Raw genomic sequence first — 22111 nt, 5'->3', positions numbered from 1 at the left:
GTCTTCTCTTCTCATGAGGTAGCCAAAGTATTGGAGTCTCAGCTTCACGATCTGTCCTTCCAGTGAGCACTCAGGGCTGATTTCCTTCAGAATGGAGAGGTTTGATCTTCTTGCAGTCTGTGGGACTCTCAAGAGTCTCCTCCAGCACCATAATTCAAAAGCATCAATTCTTCGGCTGTAGTAGGTGATAGAGCCTTTCCACTGATGTGCACTGTTTTGTGTTCAAGCTTTATGTCTCTTCTTGTTTCTCTGTTCATTCTCCTCATGGCCCTTCTTTGCACTGGCACTTGCAAAACCCCTTTCCCCAATCACCACACATGGGGAAAGCACGCTTGCAGAAAATGAGCTGGCCACCAGAAACTTTCCAAAACAAATACACTGATAAGTAATGTGTCTCATAGGGGAAATCAATAGACCATTATTTTCAAGATGCCAGTCAAACATAATCGTTCTAGGCTCCAGAGTCCAAGGTTTATTCCCTAAGCAAGCTGGAGCAGATAGGCAGAGCTGTAAATCTTGGAGGCAAGTTTTCATAAAGAGAAGATTGCAAGCAGCCAATGAGGAGGCAGCATTTTAAGGACGCCTCTTTTGAGTTGCACAGCAGTGCAGGAGCATCTTCTGGGAATTGAGATGAATGCTCCAAATGGATGGTAGTCATGGATTCCTGGCTCTTTAATGCAATGGGTAGTATGAAGTGTTTGTTTATTGTTGACCAGATTTTCCATTTTGCAAGAATTCCTAGAGCGTTGCATTTTTTAAAAAGTGTACAACCTTGGACATTGTCAGCATGCACCTAAAAGTGTGACTGTGGTCAACGCTGGATTGGAGGTATTATACAGGGAAACATGACAGTATGTAGCTTCCTGTGGACCATAGCTTTTCCTCAGCTGAAGGTGTGAAATGGCCATTGTTTGTTTACATAAGAACATAGGAAGCTGCCTTATACGGAATCAGACCATCGGTCCATCTATCTCAGCGTTGTTCCCCTTTGACTGGCAGTGGCTTTGCAGAGTTTCAGATGGGACATTACCAGCCCTTACCTGGAGATGCCCTTGGGAATTGAACCTGGAATCGTCTTCAAGCCAAGCAGGTTCTCCGCTATGTCCCTTTGTCCCTACTCCAATATATATCATTCAGACTAGATGTTCAGTGGTGCCATTTTTATTCAGCTGAATTTGAAGTATTTACTTTAAAAGTTCCCAACGGCTCCTTTCAATGTGGAAAAGTGCTCATTATTCTAAAGATACCTTGTTTCAGTCTGGTGCAATGTATTTAAAATATTTATAGGTAAGGGAAGGGTAAAGGACCCCTGACCATTAGGTCCAGTCGTGGACGACTCTGGGGTTGCGGTGCTCATCTCACTTTACTGGCCAAGGGAGCCGGCGTACAGCTTCCAGGTCATGTGGCCAGCATGACTAAGCCACTTCTGGCGAACCAGAGCAGTGCACGGAAACGCCGTTTACCTTCCCGCCAGAGCGGTACCTATTTATCTACTTGCACTTTGGTGTGCTTTCGAACTGCTAGGTTGGCAGGAGCAGGGACCGAGCAATGGGAGCTCACCCCTTCTGATCAGCAAGCCCTAGGCTCTGTGGTTTAACCCACAGCGCAACCCGTGTCCCCAAAATATTTATATTCTGCCTTAATTTCAAATATTTATTATAATATGTATAATAGCTTCAGTGAGTGAATATTTACCTATTTTTATTTGTACATTTTATCTTTTGGAAGAGGTTCCTTTTTATATACTGAAGCTGAATCCTGATAGGATGGAAGTGCTGTGGGTGGGTGGTTCCTGTGTCCTGGAGTCACAAGTGGTTTCTGTGGCCAAGAGTGCTTATTATTTACTGAGTTTATATACCGCCCTATAACCAGGGGTCTCAGGCCGGTTCACAGAATAAAATCAAGATATAAAACCACAAAATACATAATAAAAATAAAAACAACAACCTAATTACCCCCTCCCCCCAAAAAACACATTTTAAAAGGGCATAGGATGTAAATCAGGTCAACCAAATACCTGGATAAAAAGGAACGTTTTTGCCTGGCGCCTAACGGTGTATAATGAAGGCACCAGGCGAACTTCCCTGGGAGAGCATTCTACAGACAGGGAGCCACTGCAGAGAAGGCCTGTTCTTGTGTTGCCACCCTCCAGGCCTCTTGAGGAGGAGGCACACGATTCACCAACTATGGTCATTTCTAGATCAGGATAGCCTTGGCCTCAGTTATCCATGCTCTGGTGACCTCCCATATGGACTACTGTAAATCACTGTATGTGGGGCTGCCCTTGAAGATGCTCCAGAGCCTGAAGCTAGTGCAGAATGCTAAGCCAGTAGGTCGGGCAACCCAATGGAACCAGGTGTCACCAGTCTTAAAATTGCACTGGCTGTCGGTGAGCTAGAAAGGTGAACTTTGTTCTGTTCCAACCAATAACCAACCTGTCCTTTGTAACTCGTTTCCTGTCCCTCCTGCACTTGATACTTGACACATTTTAGGATCATCCCAGACTTCATTAGGTCTGTGAGATTAGGACTGTGCTTCACAAACTAGCAAGGAATATGAGAGGGCTTCGTTGTCCTTGTGTCCATTTTACATGCTTGATGTTTATAGGGAATGGGTGCTTGGTTGCGCACACACACAAAAACATCAGAACTGTTATGTACTGAAGTTCTCACCCTGGGCCAGCAGGGGGATATTGTGGATAGTTTTCACTCAGGTCTACATATGCAAATAAGGGATTGAAAGTGACGTTCAGTGATTGGATAGTTACAGAAAGTGGTTACTGTTGCGTTGTAGTGGAGCTCTATATAAGCAGGCTGGCTGAACCCTTCAGTTCTGGCCTGTGAATAAACAAGAGCTCTTTGAAAAATCGCTGTGTCGTCTTGATATGTTCACCCACAACTTAACAAGAACAACTTGATTTCTTGGGTTTTACACCTGGTAGAAAATGGTTTGAGTATACTTTTCACTATTTGAACGCCACTGAGACCTTGGAGGGAACAGCCAATGAGCGTCTAGGGAGGATCAGCAGTTTGCTAAACGTTGCTAGTGCTTTCTGCATTTGCTATGCAAACACAGTGTCTCCAATTTGTGTCCATTCCAGTCACCACCATTAATTTTTGCTACAGTTTGGCTATGCCTCCCCCCAAAAAAAACCCAAAAACCCAGGTATGCTCCCAAGCAGAACTGTAGGCTGGGGTGTCCAGAGTGGCTTTGTACTTCTAAGGAGATTTTGAAGGCAACTACCAGTCTCAAGAACTGAATATAAGAAGGATGCACGTTATTTCCCCCCTGGGGCAGAAGCCAGTGGTAGCCCACAGCGATTAACATAGTGCTGCTTTTGTGTCACGAACTCTGGCATCCAAGTTTAATTCTCTAGCTGACGAGTTCAACCTTCTGCTACTGCATGGAAGCAACCACAGAGGCCATTCTTGGAAGGATGCGAGAGTCAAAGACGTAAGAGGGTGGGTGGGTAGGAGAATGAACAGTGACACAGATTTTAATTCTGCTACCCTGACAATTACTGCTCTCACTTTTGGACTGCACAGATGAAATGAGAACATTTCCCATGTGTTTAATTCACTTTAATGGTAACTTTAACAAGGTAGAAAAAAATGGAACTCTAACCTTACAGTTTTCCTGTGTAGATGTGATACATTTATTTTTTTACTTGCTAACCTACATATGAATAGTGAAATTCTGGGCGATTTAAATTCTGAGGATTTAAACCCTAGTCTCCTGGGTCCTCATCCAACAGACTAACCACTTAGGTTAAAGATATTTGTAGCAACCCAGGAAGCATGGTGGGGTTTCTCCCTATTTAGTTGTGTCTGTTTATCTCATCACACAAGTTCCACTTGGTCACTTTAATTCAGGATTTCATAGTTCCAAGTACAGTGGTACCTCCAATTATGAACTTAATTCGTTCCGGAAGTCCGTTCTTAACCCGAAACCATTCGCAATTTCCGGGTTAGCAGAGTTTGTAACCCGAAGTGTTTGTAACCCAAAGCGTTTGTAACCCGAAGTACCACTGTAAATATTTGCGTTACACAGATACAGCTGAAAGGATATGAGAAATAGCTCTGATACACAATGACAACCTGTGCTCCATTTCTATTTCAGTGGATTGAAACTGGTCTCAATTCTGATACTCTAACCCCACATCGAGCACCTTTGCTTTGTGTGGAAAAAATCTTGTTAAATGAATGAACCAACGCTTGAAATGTTTGTGGTGGTGTTTTTTTTAAAAGACACCTGGAACTGTTTCTTCAGGATGAGAACAGAAATTGTGCAGCGGCGGCATGGCGGCAGCAGGAGGCCCCATTAGCTAAAGTGGTGCTTCAGGTTAATAACAGACCTCCAGAACAAATTAAGTTCTTAACCCGAGGTACCACTATTTTTTACTATGGCATGTTTATCTGTCTTTATTTTTTATTCAGAATAGTTTCCTTTCTCTTATTGTATTACAGAAAAAAAGATTCAATGAAATCTTACTCAAAACAAACAATTACTGCCTGTAACACATCCCCATCCCATGGAATGCATTCCTGGGGGGAAAGCTTTTTCCTGGGTACTAAAACATTACTGCGCTTTTCGAGTTATCAGGAAAAAACGTGACCTGCCGGTAAACAAAAGACAATGTGTGCGAATCACCTGCAAATAATTAAATATAATGGCGAACGCACGTTAGCACTGCCTTCCACCCTTGGAATTAGAAGAGTGCGTACAGGTGAGCGCGCGCGTGCGCGCGCAGGGCAACAAAGGGCCAGCGGCAGTCTCGGGTGACTCGTGTGCTACCTGAAGAGGAGCCACCTGAGATCAGGCCTCGGAAGTTTCCCGCGCGAAAGCCCGACCGGGCACCGTCGTCTGCAGAGAATGCCTCGCGCTCCACGGACAGAGGCCCGAGGTTTGGAGCCACGCCGCTGGAGAGGCGTCGGCCCTCGGCTCTCTCTCTCTCTCTCTCTCTCTCTCTCTCTCCCGCGGGGCAAATCCCCTCTGCCCTGTAAACAGGGACCCGAGGGGTGTGTCCGGAGGAGGGCGAAGCTGCAAACCCCACCCCAGGCGCCGCTGCCGCTCCCCCCCACAGCTGACAGTCGCTGCTTGCAGCCTGCCCTGCCGGGAGCGTCGACCAGGGGAGGGGAGAGGGCAGCCGCGGGAAGCCCGCCCTAGCGGGGCTGCGCGCGTGTCCTGCCGCCGCTCGGCTCGCTCCACTCCGGCCGCTCTTCCTCCCGCCAGCGCCTCTCCCATGTGCTGCCATGCGACCTCCGGCGTCCCGCTCCGGGCTGGGCGCCTTGGCGCTCGTCCTGGTAGCCTGCGCCTCTCTCTGCACAGGTAAGGAAAAGAAGGTGTGTGTGTGGGGGGGTGTCGGGATCTGGAGGGGCGGCGGGATACCTGTTTCTTCTTCGCGTGGGACATGTGAGCGCGGAGTGGCGGGGCGGGTCTGGCTTGGAAACTTTTGTGTGTGTTTGTGGCTTTTCTCCCAGGAAACTCTGCCACTCGGTCTGTGCGCTTGGACGCGTCTCCCATGCTCTCTGCACGTGCCCAGAGGCATTCGCCCCCATCCCTTTGGTCCACTTACACGTACTTAAAATATATATATATATATATTGACTAGGTCCTAGGATGAAATGGCTGTGTTGCAAAAGAACGATTTGGGTGATTAAATCTCGTGCGTAAGGGAAAGAAATGTGACTAGAATGAAAAACTGCTTGAATGGCTCTGTTGCCAAAGAACGGTTTGGGTGTTAAATCTCATGCAAATATACTCAAAGGGTGTTTGTTTGTTTTCAAATATTCTTTTTAAAAAGGAAGGGAAAGGAATAAAGCACCCGTGAATGGGGTTGGAGGAGAGTCACATAAGATCGGTCATTGGAGAGCGGCTCCAGGTTTGATCCTCCTGAACTCGGCTTAATATAAAACCTTTTGGGTGGCGGCTACGATTCTGAGGGCAAAGGCCGGTTAGAGTTGACGGCAGAGAACTGTGTGTGTGTGTGTGTGTGTGTGTGTGTATATATATATATATATATATATATATATATATATATATATATCAATCACATATATATATATATCACATATATATATATATCACATATATATATATACATATATATATATATGTGTGTGTGTGTGTGTGTGTGTTACAGAGCGTGTCTTTTATGTTTACAAACCCAGCTGACTGATTTAAATGGCTCTGGGATCTATTCTGCCAGAAGTTACAACCCCCCCCCCCCGACCCAGAGGTTTTTTCCTCCCTGGTTATAGATGTAGAGGGAGCGCTTGGTTGTTACTTAGGGCGAAGGCCGTTCTACACATTCCTCAGAAATATTACTTCATGGGATTCAAGGTTTAACCCTGGGGTTGAAACATGCTTGGGGGCAGGGTCCCTGGATTCATACCTTCACAACTTCATGTTTCCTTTATTTATGCAACTTTTGCTGCACTTGCACATAGAGCATTTTGCTTGAAAGGAATTTGGGACCGTTTGCTATTGCACCAGTTTCCTTCATGTCAACTGAGGAATAGGAGTACAGTATATTTATAGACTGGGAATGAACTGGGTTTTCTAAAGACTTGCAATTAAATCCCTTGCATTTTGAGTTTGATCTGGTTGGTACTCCCTGACCACCGAATGGTTTCTAGTATATCTTAACTTGCTGCATCAAGTGTATGCACAACTGTCAACTTTCAGATTTGAAAATAAGGGATCAGCAGCCTCAAAAATAAGGGATCAGCAGCCTCACCTGTCCCGGAGACAGTCTATGGGATATCTAACAATCCAGGATAGCAGCGGGAAGCGGCACTGAAATAAGGGAATTTCCTGAAAAAAAAAAAGGCAGGTTGACAGCTATGAGTGTATGCTTGCTCTGAACTTCTAAGATGGAAGAAAAAAACGTAACCCTGCAATCCTATACATGTCTACTCAGAAGTTAGAAGCCCCACTGGTTTCAGTGAGGCTTACTCACAGGTAAGTGGGGTTAGGATTTCAGGTTGAAACTTGTTTCAAATTAAACTGATATGATCCAGTTATTTTCTCTCTCGCTCTATGAGACATCCCAAAGTGGTGTTTAGAACTCTGATTCAAATGCATGCTTCCCCCCTCTTAAACCCACAAAAATTTATTTTTGTGTGTAGGGTTCTATCAGTTTTCTTCTTCTTAGTATGTTCTCAAAATACTCCCAAAGGTGGGGAAAAATCATCGCAAGTTAGTATTGTATTTTTCATCCCATAGGACGCTCCCGTCTCATAGGACGCACCTAGTTTTTTGGGGGGGAAATAAAGGAAATTTCCCCCCTTTATTCCCCCCCCCCAAAAGCAGGTTGGGGAAACCGAACCAGGTCGAGGAACAGTGGGATGGCGGCACTGCGCCTCCCTGCTGTCCCCCGAGTTTGTGGGGCTGGCCGATGTCTGCCCGGCGCGAGGGGTGCTCTGCTTCAGGGCGCCCCGCCCGCTGGGCGGCAGGCTGCTATCCGCAGCCTAGACATCCCTGCGGGACCTCCCGCAGGGCTGCCTAGGCTGCGGATGTCTTCCTGAAGCCTGGAGAGCGAGAGGGGTTGGTGCGCACCGACCCCTCTCGCTCTCCAAGCTTCAGCGAAAGCCTGCATTTGCCCCATAGGATGCACCCAGATTTCCCCTTCATTTTTGGAGGGGAAAAAGTGCGTCCTATAGGGCGAAAAATACGGTATGTGATATCCACTGTGTTGGAAAGAATGGGCAGGCAGGCACAGAGGCAGCCCTCTCGCATTAGGCACCAGTTCAGTATCTAAGCCACATCTTTGGTGCACAGTGAGCAAATGGTGCTGTAATTGGTTGGAGAGAGACAGAGAGTGCTTTTGGGGAAATATTGTCTTAGGTGCCTTAGGTGAGAAAGATGGGCTCCGAGGGATGTGGGGAAAGGGCAGGTTTGGAGAGCGGAGGTTGTGTCTCTGGCAGTTTTGGGTGCATCGCATGCATGACAGTTGGGAGGAAATATAGCATGTGGCAGGTTTTCAGGATTATGGGGAGCTGGTCTTTTGTTATTTAACAGAATGCTATGGGAGCAGTGTTCTGGGATAATATGCAGAGGATATGTTTGTTGGATAGGGGCTGCTGTATCAGAGTTGTGGGAGGAGAACCACTTGGGGAAAACAGACTGAGGACAATGGGTTTGAGATTGAGATGGATGATGCATAAAGGGTGAGAATGTAATTAATGCACACAGATTTTATGTAAATGGGAGCGAGCCTGGCAGTCCTAGCAAAAATCAAACCTCCAAAACTACTGTTTGCATTTCAGAGGAAAGCTCCCATTGGTGCAAATGGAGGCACCATTTTTGGAAATGCAAATAGCAGTTTGAGGGGCAATCCTCTCGCCCCCAAGTACCAGGAGACAAGATAGAATTAAACTTCCCATACCACCTCCATAGCCTTGAGGATGCCCAGGCTTTCCTTTGTACAAAACAGTATGTCCATTAGCACAGAGCTTGGATAGCTCAGTTGGTTAGAACAGGGTCCTCATATCTCCAAAGTTGCAGTTTCGATCCCCGTATGCGACAGCTGCCTATTCCTGCCTTGCAGGGGGTTGGACTAGATGGTCCTCAGGGTCCCTTCCAACTCTCCGATTCTATGATTAATTGCATTTACACAGTTGCTGAACCCTCTCTCACCTATTTTGCTGCCCTAAGTCACTCTGGTGCATGTTGTTGTATAGGGTGGTATGTGTCTTGCTCAGGTCTGTTTCCTGCAAATGAACACAGCAAATGCTTTCTTGACTTTGCTTTCCGTACAAATGAACATAACAAAGAAAATAGGTACTTCAGCTCTTTGGGGAATTTGCATGAAATGAAGAGCAGTGGGGTGCAATCAGGAAAAAACAGGAGAGGTGGTGAGGTGGACCCAATTGCTTCCATGTCTAAACCTGAGTTCTCTCAAGAAGATTTTTCCATAAGAACATATTTGCATGAACTTGGAATTCTAGTGTATATTGGCAACAGAGCTAGATGTAATATGTTCTAAATATATGGAACAAGTTTGTGCCAAGGTAACCCACATTCTGTGCTGAAAATGGGGAATTCTATAATCTGTATAGATTATGGAAAGTCAGAAAATTTGCAAATATCTGCTTATTTTGCAAAGCTATGTTGCAAATAAGCTTCTGGCAATTTCACCAAATGTTGCATACTCTGGAAAACCTATCTTCACACCTGTGTGGCTCTCCTTTTTTTTTTCTTTTTTGACCACGAAAGCTGATAGCCAAAACATGCTGAATATTTTCAACCTAATATCAGATTCCACACTTGTATTGTATAGAGACGATAAGTACTAGGTTTAATTACTGTGGTGCATGGCATGAATGTTTATATGACCCAAAGTGTTTGTGCAGTGTAGATGCTTGCGTGTCAACAGTGGTAGAAGTAAGAGCAAAATCCTTTATAAATAATTATGATGTGTGCCACTTCTAATGCAAGGCGTCTGAGGCAGACACAATTCCAGAAAAAAAAAATTGTGGGGAGGGTTTGAATGCAGTTTGGTATGTATGTGTGTGAGGGGTTACAGCAGAGATAGGGAACATGTGGCCCTCCAGATGTTGTTAAACTACAACTTGTATCAGCCCTCATGGCCAGTGGCCAGAGATGATGGGAGTGGTGGAGGGCCACAGGTTCCCCATCCCTGGTTATAGAGGACCCTGGTTACACTGAGATAGGTGCATTCAAAGTATCAGCACTGGTTGTACAATACCCTTTTCTCATGGTCACTTAGCTTTATTCTGTGTGTTCAAATTCATATTACAGTGGTACCTCAAGTTACATACGCTTCAGGTTACATACGCTTCAGGTTACATACGCTTCAGGTTACAGACTCCGCTAACCCAGAAATAGTGCTTCAGTTTAAGAACTTTGCTTCAGGATGAGAACAGAAATCGGGTTCCGGCGGCGTGGCGGCAGCAGGAAGCCCCATTAGCTAAAGTGGTGCTTCAGGTTAAGAACAGTTTCAGGTTAAGAACGGACCTCCGGAACGAATTAAGTACTGAACCCGAGGTACCACTGTATTTTAAAATTTGAGGTGCCATGTAAAGTCCAGAAAGCAAGCCTGCGCATAAATGTACGTGACAAGCATGTGTTCTCCAGATAGTTAATTGCATAATTCAACTGGAATACCAAGTCTGTTTTCCCCCTGCTTTTTTCTTTTTTTGCTTCCAAGAGACTAGGGGTTCGCATCTATTCATTCATAATATTTCCCATTATATATAACTTCTCCTTTCCCCCCCAAATCAAAGATATAATTCATACTCCCTCCACTTTCCTCAGTCTATTGTCCATATAGTGTTGACAGCTGCTTGTAGCTGATGTGTCTTCATTATTATTTTTTCAGGGATGTTAAGCAGCTTAGTGCATTTAATTATAATCAATGTATACATTCAAGAACTAGGTCAATTAGGTTTTAAACGGAATAACCAGTCAAAAGCTATTAGGTAGGATGTGTTCAGTCCAAGTTGTTATGATACGGAGGCATCGTATGAGAAAATACGAGTCCATTGACTTTTATTGTTGAGTGCAAATACAGGGGCTTCAAACTTACTTTTTGAATAACTCTTGGTTCTTTTGTCTTAAAGTTTTGTATATTTACATAACTGGGAATATAGTAACTGGCACATCAGCATTTATTTTGATGGTGTGATGAGCAACATCAGTGAACATGGCACTTCTACCATGTAGCATTCATGACAGAAGAATAAAAGTATACAGTCCAAATATTACCAATCTACAGTAAGCCCACTATTTACGTGCATTTAACTTGCATGCTTCAGCTTTGTGCACGTGACAAAAAAAGTAGTTTATTTTCATGGGGAAGAAAGGGAGCAATGTTCTGGGAAACATAGCTTGGGCAATCCCACCTGCCATTTAACCCAATGGGTTTTGATTATACATGATTTCGCTTTTAGGCGCCTTCCCTGGAATATAACCCTCACATAAATTGCAAGTTTACTATATACCAGGAGATACAAATTCCATGGGATTTCTGGGAATAAAACTGGTGTAAGTTGCACCGCTCATTAATAATTTAATGTTCTCTGGACTGTAAACAAACCCATTTACAAGCCATTCTTTTGGCTTGGACATCCCATAAACCAGGGCACTACCAACGAAAAAGCCCTTTCTCCTGTAGCTGCCTGTCACACCTTATTTGGCAGAGGCACCTGAAGAAGAGCCTCTGAAGATGACCTCCAGATCCAGGTACATCAGTGATAGCTAACATGGTGCTCTCCAGGAATTTTGGATACAGCACCCTGCATCTCTGGTGGTTGGCTGCTACTGCAATAGGGATATACAGGTGACTTTCCATTTATGGGGGAGTTACGGTCCAGGGCCTGTAAATGAGGAGCATGGCTAGGGAGAAGACCCACCCAAAGGACCTCTTTGGGCTCTGGGGAGCATCTCCTTATGAGCTGGGGGCACAGTGAGGCTTGGTTGACCAGCCCAGCTGACACCTGGAGAAGAGGCTTCCCCACCTGTCAGCTATGCCAGTTCCACTACCTTTCTGGCTCATGTGAGTTGCAGGGACAGTGGGGTTGGTTGACCGAGTGCTCCCCATTTCCAGGTACCCAGCACCAGACCTGTGTGTGGTCACTCGCAAATAGAATGCGTGTAAATGGGGAAGGTGCCTATATGGGAAGAAGTGGTCCTTAGAATTTGAATTGGTCCTGCAAACAGACTGGCAGCCAGTGAAGATGGAGAAGCACTGGCATAATTTGGTTCTTTTCACCCACTCCATTTATTGCCATTTATGTTGACAACTTTTTGTGTTCTCCTCACCTCCCGTTAGTGCAGAAGGGAATACATACCTGGACATAATTGGATGCCAGAATATGCTGCTTTTGGTAATAATGTGCCTCTATGGACGACTTCACTCATTACTGGGTGGTGTTTATTTTAAAGATAGTACTTCTATGATGTTTTAAAAATATAAGCTGTGAATATGACATGCAGATGTTTTGAAGTTACCACATATTGTATCGTATCTTCATCAAAGCCTTGACCCCTTGTTGAGGGTAAATTCAGTGGCAAATCCAGATTCCTTACATGTTCAACCATGTGTAATTCAGAATATAAAGAAAAAAGATGACGTGGAAAGTAAGATCACTGATGCCAAAGCAGGCCTTTGATGCGCTGCACATATCTGAGAGACAGTCTCGATGTGGGGAAAATTGTCTAGGAAAGGTTGAAGAGAGGAAAGAGCAAAACAGAGCACTGCCCTGTATTTATTGCTGTTTAATATGACCCTTGAGTTGACTTTGGTAAAGCAAGAAAAATAAAAAGTCCAAGGGTTTGAAGCTATATGAGGCACATGCCAGAATAAACATGATTAGATTAACATAGTCTCACCTCCTTTGTTTCCAGACCAGAACACTTTGCTAGCCATCTGCTTTAATGTTTGCAGTATATGCTCATGCCTCAGGAGGTCCAAAGTCTTGCAGAAGTTTAAAACAACTGCAAGAGTGTCACTTGACCTGCCCAGTCTTTTAAGTTGGTAGGATCAACATGCCTACAATCACGTCTGCCCAATTCTGGTTAATATATTTTCTTTGCTTTAGATCAGATGCGGATGGTAAAGCAAAATGTTTTTCTCTTTCAGTTTTGGATACAAATGTGCAATCAATGGATGCACCTAACAGGATCCAGCTGCATCTGCAATAATGCTTTTTATGTTATTATTAAGCCACGAGAGTCTTTAAATGCACTTCATTTACCAAAGTAACCTCACAGTTCCCTCAGGCTCTTACCCTAACAATGCACGCACTATTCTATAGGTGTTTGGACCCCATAGAAATCAGGCTTGTACACACTGTTCTGCTCCTAATAAACAAGGAGCTTTCAGAATCAGTTTAATGAATGGAAGATCACAGTAACCTGTTCAGTAATGTTTTGCAACCTAACTGGCTTTTGGGTGCCAGAATAGAAAAATATGAATAGCTATTTCAGTCTCATATGTTGGAGGAGAGGAGATAAGTTGAATGGCAAATGATATGGGAATAGGCATGAGTCATTTTGCATGTGAAAAATATTGTTGTTTTATGGAGAGAGAGATGAGACTAAAATAGAAGTGCTTTTGCCAACCAATAAATCATGGCATAGAAAAATGCGGCAAACAAGCATATGACACAAGCCGAGTTACTATGAGATGTCCTTTCAAAATCCATTAAGCTTATCTGTAGACCTTCTGGGCAAAAACTAGCAAATGTCTTCTTATTTAAGACCACATTTTTAGTTTAAAGATTAAAAGGCACATTGAGGACTTTTATAAGCAATAGTCTAGCCTTTTCAGGCAGAGGCATACACAGCTCATCTGTGTAAATGATAATGCTGGATTGCAAAGTGGATGGTCATTCGGATAGGCTCCGTTGAAAACTGTTCTACCTAGGTGTGAGGGTGTGTACACACACAGCTTCTTCCAATCCCCGGTCAGTCTCCAGAGCAGTTTTGCATCTTGAACCACCACTATCCCCCACTCCACAAAGGTGATGGAAGAATGTTTGAATGAAAGTATGCTTGGTGCTTATGAAAGAAAAGCTGGATAGCCCGATGGGAGAATGGGATAAAGGACAAGACTGACAACCAAATTTGGTTTTCAAATTGCTTGTGTGTCTTGTCAACCATGTCGCACAGGTGACAGGAAGGTGTGCTCACCTGCCAGGAGCCGGAATCAGGTGCAGGTCAGCAATAATAATAAAAATACTGTGTCGGTGAAGTTAACTCTTTATTCTAAGAAGCCAAAACAGCCTAGCGATCTCAGCAATTGTTCCCAGTAAGTCTTGTCCACAGAATGTTTTTAAAATGGATGTTCCAAAATGGGATGGGGGCAGGAATGTTTTAGTGAATGTGCATAGGGAAGAACAGGAACATGATAATAGCAGGACCTGCCCTGCCCCTACATGCATTTGCTAGATTGTCTGGGTTCCCACTTCTACAGCATGTATGGTTGAAGGGCGGGTGAAAGAGAAGGACAGTAAAGTTTGCTGAAGTATGAAACATCTTTTTGGGGGAGGGGGTGCTGAAGAGAGGAACTTGCCATTAATGACTGAGCATGGTCAGTGGGTGGTTGCATAATTCGAGAGTTGAGGTGAGAGAAGGGACAGTGCAGTACCTGTGAAAGGGCATGGCTGGCTAGCAGGAATCCTTAAGCACTCCACATAACAACAGCTTGTTATAGACCCCCATTTGTGTTCCATACAAAATAAGCATTTTCCTTTTCTGTCTTCACCTTGACAACAAAAAGGTCTGAGTAATTTTATTTGTTCATTACAGCTAACAAATTCATGAATGGTAGTTTCATTCAGGCAAATATTTAGTGGCAAATAGTCACTAAAATACACTGAATAACTTTAAAAGGCTATGGAAAATTATATGCTTTTAGGAAGACAGGATTTGGTTTAAATATAGAGCGCACACAGAGCAAAATGCAATTTTGAAAATATACCTCAATTTAACTTGAAAGGACCCAGTTAAACAAGCTGCATGCACACACACACACACACACACACACACATCCTTTCCCCAAAGGACTATTAGAACTGTACTGATGGAAAACAGATTCAATTCTCAGCAGGTGTAACTGCAGTCATCAAGCAAGCGTGTTTGTGTTTGTATTTAACTAGATTTAAAAGGCATGTTCTGCATTATAACTCAAGTATTGGCTTGATGCATAATGCAAAAATACTCTAATTCTAAGAATAAAGTATTTGGTACAGATGCTGAAAAACTTTTTGCATCATGAGGTTTATTGGCACTGATGTTATGTTTGTCTGGGTAGGGACCATTCAGTAAATTAGAGAGGTTGAGGGCAATTATTTGTGAGGAATCACAGAATAATAATAATAATAATAATAATAATAATAATAATAATAATAAAACAGGATTGCTTGCTTACACTGGAATGTACTGTTACCCTCAGTTTATGAGCCAGGCATATCTTTCCCATGATGTAAAGCTGGCACAGAGCATCTCTTTGTAGGGTCAATTTAGTGATGCCTGAAAGCAAAATAATACAGTATTGGGATGATGCGGGTATAGGTTTTCCTTTCCTTTTTTAAAGGGACATCGTCTGAACTGCTTTGAAGAAAGCCAATCCTCCTCAACAGCTTTAGACTAGGACTGTACAATCTGTGACCCACCATGAGGAATGCAACTCACCAGCCATGCATGATAGTCCGGCAGCTGCTTAATAACATCCGTGCATTGTACTCTGATGCAGCCTCTGCCCTTTCAGATGTTGTTGGACTCCAACTCCCGTCAGCTTCAGCCCACATGACCAATGATCAAGAGATGGCGAGAGGCCAGCAACATCTGGAAAGCCAGAAGTTGCCCATCCCTGGAATATAGTGAACTGGCTTTACACTGTTCCCTTAAGGGCAACACAGATATCCCTCTCCCAACTGGCTTGGAAAAATCCTGCTGCAATGGGGCTGTGTTAAGAACCCTTCTGGGGAGCTGTGTAGAGTTTGTCAATAAATCTGCTTAGTTACTAATACTTCTGTGGAGTCTAAATTCAAAAGTCAGGGCTCAGCAAACAACGCAGTGCACACAGTTCATGCATGGAAAAAACCACCGGCACAAAAACTAGGCTGGTTTTAAAGTCTGTGATTAAGTGGGTACTTTCCCCGAACTATGGGGAACATTACTGCTGATTCAGTGATTAACTATGTTAGGCCTATCTGGGAGAGTTTGTGCCCCAGAAAGGAAGGGGTGGGAGTGCATGATCCTTTAGTCTGCAACTGACTGCACAACCATGGTAAGGCAATCAATAAACTTTGAGTGCATTGTGACGTGGAGATGGTTGCAATAGTTTTCCTGATTACAATGCTAGTGCTTCCATCACAGGTTCTAATGTTGCTTTTAGACAACATTACCTGTTGCATTACAGGACTGTGGCTTTTTGATCGTTACATTCCCACGTCACACTAAATGGTGAGAAAGAACTATGTGCCAGAATACCACTCTCAGCCCCATCACAAGACATTACAGTGCAAAAGCCCTGTAATTTTCTGGTGTAACCAAGTTGCAAATACATATTTATTTCTGTAAGCAAATAACAGGGAAATGAGCACTAAACTTCTACTCATTTCTGCTAGTGTTTAAGAAATGGCTTTTATGTCATGTGAAAGATCACACAAAACATGGAAATGATCAGGTAAGGAAACATCAGAAAAATGGAATAAAGTGCTGTCTGAATGCAATCTTCTATATTTGTTTTAAATTCAACCAGCCCAAAGTGTTTCAATGCATGCCACATACTGGGACCACAGAGCAAGTAGCATGGGGTTCACATTTAAGAGTCTTAAAATGGAAGTAAGCCAGTGTTTGAATAAAGATACACCATTTAGAATTTTGAGTAAAGCTCAAAAACTGATTTTCATCAAGATCGTGAACTTTTCAATTTTTTAAAGAATACTAAACTTTAAAAAAAATATTTTTATTGAGCAATTTCAACATAAATTGTCAAACCGTATAATCACAGACATCGTTTCCCCCCTTTCCCCCTTCCATCCCTCCCTCCCTCCCCCCTCCCACCCACTCACCTAGGACTTCCCTCACCTCCTCTCTCTGATTTCTCTGCACATATTATTCTCTGCATGTTATAAAATTGTATATATCCTTAATTATCTATCTATCATGTTATAAACCAATAAATTTGTGTATGTTTATTCAAAACCTGCCAAGGAGTCCAGTTCATTTTGTTATCTTTTTAGATAATTTGTGAAAAGCTCCCATTCTTCCCTAAAGTCACAGTTGTCCTTGTCCTGCAGTTTGTATGTCAATTTGGCCAGTTCTGCATAGCTCATCAATTTTTCTTGCCACTGTTCTTTCCTTGGGATTTCCTCATTCTTCCATCCTTGTGCTATCAAGACTCTTGCCGCTGTTGTAGCATACATAAACAAGTTATTTGTTTTTCTTGGCAGGTCTTGTCCTACAATCTCTAACAAAAATGCTTCTGGTTAGAATACTAAACTTTTATCTCCTCTCCGTGTGCAACTCAACCAGCACAAACTTGGTTTTACTTGGTGGTGTTCACCCAATGATTAATTATCTTTTCAGGTCTAACGTGCGTGTGCCAGTTGTGTGAAAAAACAAACTTCACCTGTGAAACTGAGGGCGCATGCTGGGCTTCTGTCATGCTAACAAAAAACGGTAGACAAGAAGTAATAAAGGCATGTGTCTCCCTACCACAACTGAAAGCACAAATCTTCTGCCACAGTTCTAAGAACATAACCAAGACAGAATGCTGCTATACAGATTTCTGCAACAACATCACCATTCACCTGCCCACAGGTAAGCTATGCTTGTTAGGGTAAAGAAATCTGCTACTATCCTATGCTTAGCTGGGAGTGCTTCCCATTGAACCCAATGAAACTTGCTTACTAGTCAGTGTGCATAGGGTTGAGCAGTGTGTTAGAGTAACACTAATTGTGGGGTTTTTTGTTTGTTAAAACACTATTTCGCAAAATCTGTTAGTACAAATTTGAAACCTGCCAAATGAATGATTAGAGATACAACTTTTTTCTTTTTTTCTTTCCTGGAAATTCCTGTCAATTGTTCAAGGCAAGATTTTGGATTTTTGTTCTTGCCTTGATAAAAGGGTGGCCAGATGTCATAGGCAGCAGGGCTCCCACACCTTTAATAGTTGTGCAAAACAGGGAATTTCAGCTTGAAAGTAGCACCTGGTGATATTCCCTCTTCCAGAACCCTTGGCGTGTGGACTGAACAATGTGGGTGGAGATGCTTCTTCAGGTATACTGGGCTGAGGCCGTTTAGGGCTTTAAAGGTCAGCACCAACACTTTGAATTATGCTCAGAAACATATTGGGAGCCAGTGCAGATCTGTTAGGACCAGTGTTATATGGTCCTGTCAGCTGCTCCCAGTCACTAGTCTAGCTGCCACTTTCTGGATTAGTTGTATTGCAGTAATTCTAGCTCTTTAGCCCCACTTCTACGGAGCTTGTGAGTTTTTTCTGCCCCCCGCCCAGTCACATCCCTCTAGGCAAATCCGTGAACTTTAGTAGCACTTTAGAGAATTAATGTAGCACAGCAGCCATTTCTATAAATGATTATAATAAAGTGCTGTAGCTATAAAGATTATTTAACTTAAAACTTGACTTTGACCTTTTTCAGTCATTCGTGTGTGTGTGTGTGTGTGTGTGTGTCAGAGAGAGAGAGAGAGAGAGAGACGCTCTCTCTCTTTTAGGCAACAAGATTGTAAATGAAGTATTAAAGGAAAATAGCTATGGTGGTGAGGGGACAAACATAATTTTTTTAAAAAGCAGTTTTTTAAAATAGTCCTTGGAGGCTATTTTGAATTTCATGTGAAGTACAGTGGTACCTCGGGTTAAGTACTTAATTCGTTCCAGAGGTCCGTACTTAACCTGAAACTGTTCTTAACCTGAAGCACCACTTTAGCTAATGGGGCCTCCTGCTGCTGCCACGCCGCCGGAGCACGATTTCTGTTCTCATCCTGAAGCAAAGTTCTTAACCTGAGGTAATATTTCTGGCGTATGTAACCCGAGGTACCACTGTAGCATCATTCTAAACGCTGCAGATTTTCCCTTCTGTTTGCTGTATTTCTGGTTTTTGTTCTATGTGTACATCAGGCTCACATTCCCGCCCTGCCTTCAAACTGCGACCCTATATCTGGTGTTGCTCAGCTTCCTCTTTTCTTGACCTTGCCTTGACCCAACTTTTGGTTCTTATGAATGGCATTGCAGGGAGTCGAGATAGATGGCTCTTTTGGTCCCTTCCAGCTCTGCAATGATTCTGTGATCACTCCTTCAAATAAGAGGACTATCTTATTTAAAGTGGGACACTTGTGAGAAGGCCAAATAAAGAAGGGAGAAAAGAAGCCCTCAGTTGAGATGTATACGAGGTATGTGCCAGTTTAGGTAGAATCCTACAATGCAAGAATTTGTCCTTCAGCAATGAACTGGCATCAGGAGAAAAGACATATGGCTGTGGTTTTGTCAGAGTTACAGACTCTTCAGCTGCCCTGGCAGGCTGACGAAGGAGTTGCTTCCACCAGGCTTCAGCTCATTCCCCTCATTATCACAAGACCGATCGGGAAACTGTAGAATGCCCTCACAGGTTACTTACCGTACAGCTTTAAAAAGTTTAAATACAGTGGTACCTCGGGTTACATACGCTTCAGGTTACAGACTCCACTAACCCAGAAATAGTACCTCGGGTTAAGAACTTCACTTCAGGATGAGAACAGAAATCGTGCTCCGGCGGCGCGGCAGCAGCGGGAGGCCCCATTAGCTAAAGTGGTGCTTCAGGTTAAGAACAGTTTCAGGTTAAGAACGGACCTCCGTAACGAATTAAGTACGTAACCAGAGGTACCACTGTACTAGCATTTACATCAACCTTCCCCAAAGTGTGGCGCCTTACAGGTGTGGTTGATTTCTACCTCCCGCCAGCCCAAGCCAATGTGGCCCAATGGTCAGGGATGATGGGAGTCCTAATCTAGCAACATCTGGAGGAAGCTGCCTTCAACTTTGGAAAGCCTGATTCATAGTCATAGAAATAAAGCACTATGGTTCTGCCACTGCTAATGCAGCAGTCGGGGTTTTATTTATTTAATTATCTATCTATCTATAAAAGTAATCATATACTACTGACTCATCTAAAACATCTAAGCAGCGTACAGTTAATATAAAATCTCAGTAAACACAAGGAATACACACACACACACACACACACATAAATGCAGAGGTCGAGGACCTTTGGAGTCGTGTGCTGGCTAGGATAGCTCCGTCAGTACAGCATGAGACTCTTAATCTCAGGATTGAGCCCCACTTTGGCAAAATATCCCTGCATTGCAGGGGGTTGGGCTAGATGACACTCGTGGTCCCTTCCAACTCTACAGTTCTGTGATCTCTGCCGAATCCTCCCCCCTTTGCAAATTGGGGTGGGGGTTACGATTGCTCTCTGCCTCCTGCCTTGAGCACAGAGGGATTTTATATGAAGAAGTGCTCCTTGCTCCAAAACGCGATTCGCTTCCAAAGAACCGTTGCTGAGGGCAGCTTTGAAGTGCGATTGTGCAGAGGCACATTTGATAGAACATCTCTGGGTGTTTCATTTTCATACTGTGTTTATTTTGCTGTTAATGTTTAATTATTGTTGATTTCTTGCTTCAGCTTTAACTGTTGCTTTGTCACAGGAGAGGGATTCCTTTTTCCTTTCGGTAGTAACAAGGTGGTTTGGGGTCTGCCTGGAATTCTGTGTAGAATCTTGTGTTGCCTCATGGTAGGGTGAATTAAGATGCATAGAAATCGGAGGGCTGCCCTGCCTTTGGGTGGCTGGACTTCACTGTGGCCATGAGATTATGACTAAGACGCTGGAGTGTGGGGCAACCCTCTGGGCCATGACTGCCTCAGGGGGAAAAAGGCGGAGTTGGTTAGCCTGTCATTCAGCCTGACGTTTCACATTCCAACCAGCAGAGGGAGACTAGCAACATGAAACTGGTGAACAATTCAGATACCATATTTTTCGCTCTATAGGACGCACCAGACCATAGGACGCACCTTGTTTTAGAGGGGGAGAACAAGAAAAAAATAAATCTCCCCCTCTCTGCTCAGCGCCCCTTCAGCGAAGCGGCAGGAGAAACGGAACCCCTTCCATTTCTCTTCCCACTTGGCTGAAGGGGCGCTGCGCAGCTCTCCCTTTCTGCTGAAGCCAGGAGAGTCTTGCTCTCCCGGCTTCAGCAAAAGGAACCCGAAGCCTGCGGAGCGCAGCGGGAACTTGCACTGTGCTCCAAAGGCTTCAGGCAGCTATCCCTGAAGCCTGGAGAGCAAGAGGGATCGGTGTGCACTGACCCCTCTCGCTCTCCAGGCTTCAGTGAAAGCAATGCGAAGCCTCCGGAGCACGAAGGGAGCGCTTCCGCTGCGCTTCAGAGGCTTTGTGTTGCTATCGCTGAAGCCACGGAGCCTGCATTCGCTCCATAGGACGCACACACATTGCCCCTTAATTTTGGGAGGGGAGAAAGTGCATCCTATAGAGCAAAAAATATGGTATATGGGACATAGAGTATGGGTGTGTTTGTGTGCATGTATTACAGAGTACTTCTGTTGTGATATTAGTTACCACGGAATATAGGACATCTGTCCTTAAACATGGGTTCAGCTTAAATGGGTTCCACGTTCAGCTTCTGAACTTGGATCAGCTATGATCACACCATATTTTATTTAATTTAACTGACCAAAAATGAAGGGTGATCCATCAGCCATGGTTCAGTGTCCAAGCCCCAAGGTGTGTGGTAATGGTTATTCTCCACTGTGAGTGAAGTACGATTAAGTCACACTCTGGGTGTGAATTCAATGGATGCAACCAATGACTAATGCTGACTCTCGCCAGGTCTTTTGTTTAGCCGGAACTCAGTTCCGGCACCTCTCAGGTGGGCACCATTGCCATTATAAGAGAACAAGGGAGGCCTTCATGGAGAGTTCTGGCTCCTCTTTTTCTAGAAAAACAGCACTGAATATCGCCACATGAATATTTCATGTTCATCAACCGGGGGTTGGGGGGCAGCCTTAATTATTAGCTTCTCATGCTGCCAGTCTCTGACATTTCTGTGACCCCTGTGTTATGTTGATCTGTGAAATAAGTGGTTTCCGAAGCCAAGGCGTTTTAGAGCACTTTTTAGAGAGATAGGTAGTAACACTTGTATATTACAGAGCATATAGATGCCGCTCACCCCTAAGTCAGGGATAGTCAATGTGGTGCCCTTGAGATGTTGCTGCAATACAGTTCGCTTCATCCTGGACTACAACTCCCATAAGCATGCAGGTCCTCCAGCAGGTGATGGTGGCATATCCCAACCTGAACTGGTATGCAATTCTGGAAGTAAGTACAATTGGATCCAGGAGAACTAAATGTGTTTTAAGAGCGGGGGCATGTGACTCCAGCTTCCTATTAAGAATAAACCATTTTGGGATAAATTGCTGAATTGGCAAGACCAATTGGGAACTCCTGGCCGATGAGCTGCCCCATTACCTCTGGTGTTCTGCTGCTTGCACACTTCTGCTAGGATGATAATAACAAATTTTTTAAAATTCTGATAAAAATAAAATAAAGCACCCCAGCAGCCCCAAAAGGTA

General features: G+C 43.9%; 1 protein-coding gene across 2 annotated transcripts in view; it reads left to right on the top strand.

Moving 5' to 3' along the window:
- Nucleotides 1–4952: 4952 nt before the first annotated feature.
- The window catches only part of ACVR1C (activin A receptor type 1C), a 42557-nt gene continuing 25398 nt past the window's right edge, over nucleotides 4953–22111 (top strand). Inside the window, exons 1-2 of one of the 2 annotated variants that reach the window (XM_082198607.1) lie at nucleotides 4953–5328; nucleotides 17065–17298. In XM_082198607.1, the coding sequence (XP_082054733.1) occupies nucleotides 5253–5328; nucleotides 17065–17298 (310 nt within the window). In that variant the 5' untranslated portion in view covers nucleotides 4953–5252. The remainder of the gene's footprint in view (nucleotides 5329–17064; nucleotides 17299–22111) is intronic. The other variant, XM_082198608.1, reaches the window with a different exon arrangement.

This window comes from Podarcis vaucheri (genome assembly GCF_965113315.1).
Source record: "Podarcis vaucheri genome assembly, chromosome: 1".
NCBI lineage: Eukaryota > Metazoa > Chordata > Lepidosauria > Squamata > Lacertidae > Podarcis > Podarcis vaucheri.
Note: the sequence above shows the minus strand (reverse complement) of the source record. Positions and strands in the feature narration are given on the sequence as shown.